The 6,046-nt window shown below is 41.9% G+C and overlaps 1 protein-coding gene across 1 annotated transcript in view; it reads left to right on the top strand.

Moving 5' to 3' along the window:
- The window catches only part of si:dkey-21e13.3 (uncharacterized protein LOC100150043 homolog), a 9,558-nt gene extending 6,361 nt beyond the window's left edge, over positions 1–3,197 (top strand). Inside the window, exon 6 of the mRNA XM_048233736.1 lies at positions 2,613–3,197. Within this exon, the coding sequence (XP_048089693.1) occupies positions 2,613–3,091 (479 nt within the window). The 3' untranslated portion in view covers positions 3,092–3,197. The remainder of the gene's footprint in view (positions 1–2,612) is intronic.
- Positions 3,198–6,046: the final 2,849 nt, after the last annotated feature.

Here is a 6,046-nt window from a genome sequence, read left to right as displayed (position 1 = left end):
AATGCATTCTGACAGTATTTCCATTCACTAGAACCAGAGCAGCACTCCTGTAAGGTGAGGAAAACAACAAAAAGAAGCTGAAATCCCCTGCCAGTAAACAAGACCCTGTAAACATGTTTTTTTTTGTGGGATCTGATCACAAGTGGTTAGTTCTAAATAAAGGTGTGAGCAAGCACCAGGACACATTGTGATCTGAGGTGGTTAATTACAACACGTGTGACCACAAAACTTATGTAGCGTTAACACTAACGTGTTCTGACGCACCCCCCGGGAATGGGAGCTTTGATAGATGTGACAACCAGTGATGGAGTGGTCAGCAAGTGGTCAGCAACTTCTCTGGCTGTAGACCTTGGACACGGTGTGCAAACGGCGACATGTCTCGTCTCGGCTGACCACTTGTGATCACGTTACCTTAAAAACTCATTCTGAAAACAAATGTAAACAAGCCCTAAAATAGGTACAAGGATACAAGGATACAAGGATACAAGGAAGTTTATTGTCACATGCATATAGTTACTGGAAGTAAGAAATGCAGTGAAATTATGTCTGGTGTCAGCCTATTTGTGCATTAAGTGGCAAGGGCTGCATAAGAAAGGTGGGGGAGGATTGGGATTGGGTGGGGGGCACCAACAAGGAGCACCCAAGAGCAAGAGCAACAGGATTTTAAACAGGTAGTCCAATAGGGTTGTCCAGAAGGGTTTCAGGGGTTCCATCCTGGCTACCCCATAGGAGAGTAAATCCATTAAAATCCCCCAGTATTCCCCAATAGGGAGTTGCAATCAATCTTTAGCCTGTGGTGCATAGCAAAGAGTTTTTTCTTCGTGGGGAAATGAAATACCAGCCCTGTGTAATGATCTTGCTGACTCTTTATTTGTGTGTAGAAACTGCTGACAAAAGAACTGGCGCAATGAATGCTCCTTAATTCCAGAGTGTGCGCTCCGTGTCTTGCTATTGGTCAGTGGTGATTCCATTAATCAATTTGATTGGAGCATCCGGTGACTAGGCATGTCGGTGCAGAGGTAGAGGTAAATTGGACCAGGTGGTTCGTTTGAGTGGGACCGATTGTGCGCAGAAGGACAGGAGTTAGGCCTGTTAAATACAATAGGCTTAAGAATCAGACACCTTTTCTAGGAATTTGTTGTTCTCCTAAAACTTATCCTGGACAGAAAACATACGTTTGGCACACATTGAAACAACAACAGGATTACATGGATTTTACAGGATTTTAAACAGGATTTTAAATCTCTTGATTTGGCCTATAGGACACTGACTGGATCTGGTCCTAGTTATTTTAATTCAATAATCAAGACGTACATCCCCAACCTCCCACTGCGGTCTTCTGATAAGCATCTGTTGTGTCGACCAGTCATAAACCCTAGGTATAATTCATGACTCTTTTCCTCAGTGGTTCCATGTTGGTGGAATGAGTTTCCCAGTGCTCTCCGTTCCTGTGATAGTTTTGGGTCGGTTAAGAGGGGTCTAAAGACATTCCTGTTCAACATGCACTTAGTTCTTTAAGTGCTTCTTATGTGTTATAGTTTGTATAATATTGTTTTATTTCCATTAGGCTGTTGATTAATTTGACATTATTGTTTATAATTGATATTATCCTTAATGTAGTCTTACCATTATTGTTTTTTATTGCTTTTTTCCCCTCATTTTCATTGCTTATTTTATTAGGCTATTGATCGAATCAACATTGTTGTTTATTATTGCTATTCTCCTAGTTGGACCAACATTCTAATCTGTTCCCTGTTCAATTTTAAATATTATATTGTTTTTGTATTTGTATGACGCTTTGGACAAAGGTGTCTGCCAAATCCCATAACCATAACCATAACATGGATGTTAAACTATATTATAATATGAGAGTAAGATAAGCACATACAAATTGAAACTATGTTTTTATAAAAAAAAAGAATAGTGTACAATATATACATGAAAGAAATATACATACACAATTGAAATAGGTGTAAAAGGACGTGGTAAAGTAATAATGTTGCTTCTTAACCTAAATGTGGCAATTTCTCTTTTAAACCTAAATTCTTACATGCTTTTACTTTGACATGAGAGCATAGTGCTAAGCTGTAAGCCTACGCTGTTTAAACTGTAGCATTTTGAATAGTTGGCAGGCCATTTAGTGACTGCTGACTGCGAAGTGAATTTCCTGCTGGGTCTCTGTGAAATCCCACTTATTTCCTCTTTCAAGTCACAGCTGACAGGCTCCACAAAACGACAGCCCTGCTAAGAAGCACTGTAGTGTTAGAGTAAGCACACACACTGTCAGGTTTAACCTTGATTTGAAAGTCATGTTGTGTTCAGAGGAGTTGTGTGTTTGGTAGACTACCAGCACCCAGATCCAGAGGTTTCTCAGTGAAATACGGATTACTTTGTATTTTCACTCAATTGTGGACTGCGTATTTAGTGAATCAGCCATTTTGTTGTGTTCAAATTCTCGACTGTAAACTTTATATATGTAATCCTTTACTAAAATACCCATGATGCAGTGCAAATTGTAGTGTAGGCCTATAAAACTACAACTTTAGTAACTGTGTTCTTACAACGGTTCCACTTTTTGTCTTTTCTCTTTTGGTTCTCCTTCCTCCTCTTAGCGCTGCAGCAGGAGAAGCTCTTGAGGAACGGTGCAGTTCCGCTGCTAGCCTCGGTTCTGCTGCGGTACCCGGAGAACGAGGCGCTGGTGGGGTCGTGTCTGCAAGCGCTCTGCAGCCTAGCGGACATGGCAGAGGAGGACGGTTCCGCCATGGTGTGGGAGCCCGTCGGCCACGTGGCCCAGGGGGAGTGGGTCTTCCGCGGAACGTACCGGAACACTGGGAGCGCGCTCTCCTCCGCGGTGACAGTGGTCCGGCTGCAGGAGTTGGCTCCGGGGCAGTATGTGGTGACGGTGGAGGTTCTCCAACGGTGCTCCACGGTGTTTTGGACTGCGCACAGCAACTTGTCCTCTACATTCCCTCGTTTCCCTCGACCACACCTGACTGGCTGGCCAAAGTTCTATAAGGTCATCAAGTACTCGGTTCAGGGCTACCCCCAAAAAGGCAGCTGGAAATCAAAATTGTTTCACACCCTTTTGTGACAAGTTGAAAAAAAAAAATCTGAACTGAGGAAGTGGTTTGATATGAAGTTTTTTTGTCTTAAAGCTGCAGTTGGCACGTCTGACAGATTGAGGGGATTTAGCCAAAGTGTTGAATGTTTACAACTCTCATGCCCCTCCTCCACTACCACCGAGCACCCTCTCATCCAGTTTGTATTCATCAGTGCACACCAGACTGCACCCGACTGTGATTGACAGTCATATCTCACACAGCCCTTCTCTGATTGGACCAGAAGAACCGGGAGCTGAGGATTTTTGCAAAACAAATAACAGGCTCTAGGTGGAGGTAGAAGTGCGTTTTTTTTCCTAAAACCGGCTGATTTATGTTGTTCTGTCAGAGCATAGTATCGGTTTCAGTGAATATGATCAAAAGAATCTAGCCAACTGCAGCTTTAACTTGTTGGCTGTAATTTGCGTGTTATTATTTTTCTACTGTAAGGGTTTTCTTGCAATATGTTTTACTGATAAACGTGCCATAAAAGAGAAACAGATGTAATACCAGAAGTGACCAGAGGGTAGTTTAGGCCATCCTGCTCTCCAATGTATCCCCACTGACCATCCTGCTTTCCTATGTAACTCCACTGGGATTTCACCCTTACAAAAATAACTGCACTACTTCAAAACTGCAATTTTCTGAGTATCAAAACCTCAGTTGTGGAGGAATTATTGGCAGTTCATATGCAGGAAATGCAATATTTTGAACATGAAAATACTGCATTGCACTAGACAGTTCTGCACTTTACTGTAGAAATGCGATATTTTTGTCACCTACAGTAATTGCAGTTATTCTTTTAATGGTCCCACCCATTAGCCATAAGGACTAAATACTTAAGGACTCAATGTTCAGTTTGCAATACAACGCAGATTCACTGAGAACATGACAGATTTCCAACCCATTACAGTATATGCAGCACCATCCCTTTCTCTATAGACAAGGGGCCTCAATGAAAATGCAGGGCAAAGTGTAAAGTCAGTCTATGAGCAAAATTCAGTGTGCCATGCTTGAGACAGCTTTTAGCTGACCTACAGATGTTTGTGCTTCGGATCTTTATCATGGTATTAAATTTGCAAATAGATTTTGCATAGTTATTAACCAAGCCCAAGTAAGACTTTAGACTTTGCCTAGCATTTAAATCATGGCCCGTGGAGTCACAGGTACTGGTGTGATGCAGCCGTTAAAACGACTATGGGGGACTACCTGGATGGAGGCCAGAGGGAAAATGGCATCTCATTTATCATATATGCAGGCTGCTATTTTACCACCTGGAGTGTTGGACTGTGTGACAATAGAATGACTCAAAATGACTCAAACAACCAGTGTTGCCATCTTAGCGTGGCTGTCACTTTTGAACTGTGAACCATGGACTACATCTACTCTACACTACAGTGAATTAGACTAAACCACTCTGGGATGTGAGGGTTAGGCAAACTAAATGGAGAGAGAGCCATGTGACTGTCCTGCTATGTTTAGACCAGTCGCAACACAAAATAGCAACAGTCGTCTCCAGTGGACTTGGACTTCCTCCCACTACACCCAAAAATGCCTGACAAGAACAAGCTGTTCTGGGGGGTACATTAAAGTATGTTGGTTTAGTGACAAGAGAAAGAGAAAGTGGTAGTCCCCCTAATAGAAGAGCTCTATGGCTTCATTCAGCTATCAAAACAAAGCCAAAAAGCTCTTCTTTTAGTAGATTTACCACTCATCTTACCTTACCAAGGTTTTTCACTAAACTACCAACTTAAATAACCGTGGCCTGAGCTCTGCTCTGTTTGGTTTTGGCTGGAGTTCTAACCTGTAAGTCTACTATTGTGAGAGCTGTATAGTGATTATGCTAGTAAGAGGCCTTACTGCCATGGATCCATCTCAATCAACTGTAGAGGCTTAGAGGGCAAGCATGTTTGGGCTTAATGCCCGAATCTCACCCAGGTTAGGATAAATGCGTATGCCAGGCCCCTGCCCCTGCCCTCCCAGATGGCACGTGTCTCTTGCATGGGTCAGAGGTGCGTTCACAGTTGGCATACAGGGGTGAACGTCTGAGACTAACACATTTACTCTCCTAAACTTGTTTGACCTGGGGCACGTTTCTCAAAAACATAGTTGCTAACTAAGTTAGCAACTAAATTAGCAACTTTGTTGGTTGCAATGCAATTTCCCATTGCCAACCAACTAACTCCTAACAGGTTAGCAACTATGGCTTTGGGAAGTGCACCCCGGAACAGCAAGCTCTTGTCCAGCATTGATGTTCGAGACCTATTTCCTCATAAGCAGTGAACTCAACGCAAACAAAAAAAAAAACAGTTTGAAGACGTTCGTAAATATTTGCCTTTGTTCTTGAACGCACCTCTGGCCTTCATGAGGGTACGGATCAGGTCCAGTGGCCAGGTTCAGCTCCTACCTGGGTATGTCAGTAGAAGTGCACTCCCCACAGTTAACGCAGACTTCTAGCTCTCTCGCTCAGGGGGTTGAGTAAGGCCACTGGAAGCATTCATGGTACCTTCACAGATTCTTTGATATACTGTTTTAATAAAAAAGCCCTGTAAATGCTGTCCCCATTCAAAGGTTTGATGTGAATCTTTTTTGTTGTAACTAAATAAAACAGGTTTATTCATACATTTGTCTTCCCCTTTAACCAAAAATGACAAACAGTCAAAATCTAAATAGACTACATTGCAAAAAATGAATTCTAACCAAGTGTTAAAAAATCTATTTGGTATTGTTTTTAGTATGAAAAGACTTACCTAGCGCCCTCTCAAAAGATCATTTTGACTTAATTTAAGAAGACTTTAACTTATTTTAAGAAATCTTATGAAGACAAATTTGCTCAACGCACTGGCAGACAAATTTTCTTGTTTTTAGGACAAATTTGCTTAACGCACTGGCAGACAAATTTGCTTGTTTTCAAGATGAGATGTCTTAAAATAAGTCAAATTTTTTTT

This window comes from Alosa alosa, chromosome 22 (assembly GCF_017589495.1).
Source record: "Alosa alosa isolate M-15738 ecotype Scorff River chromosome 22, AALO_Geno_1.1, whole genome shotgun sequence".
Taxonomy (NCBI): Eukaryota; Metazoa; Chordata; class Actinopteri; order Clupeiformes; family Clupeidae; genus Alosa; species Alosa alosa.
Note: the sequence above shows the minus strand (reverse complement) of the source record. Positions and strands in the feature narration are given on the sequence as shown.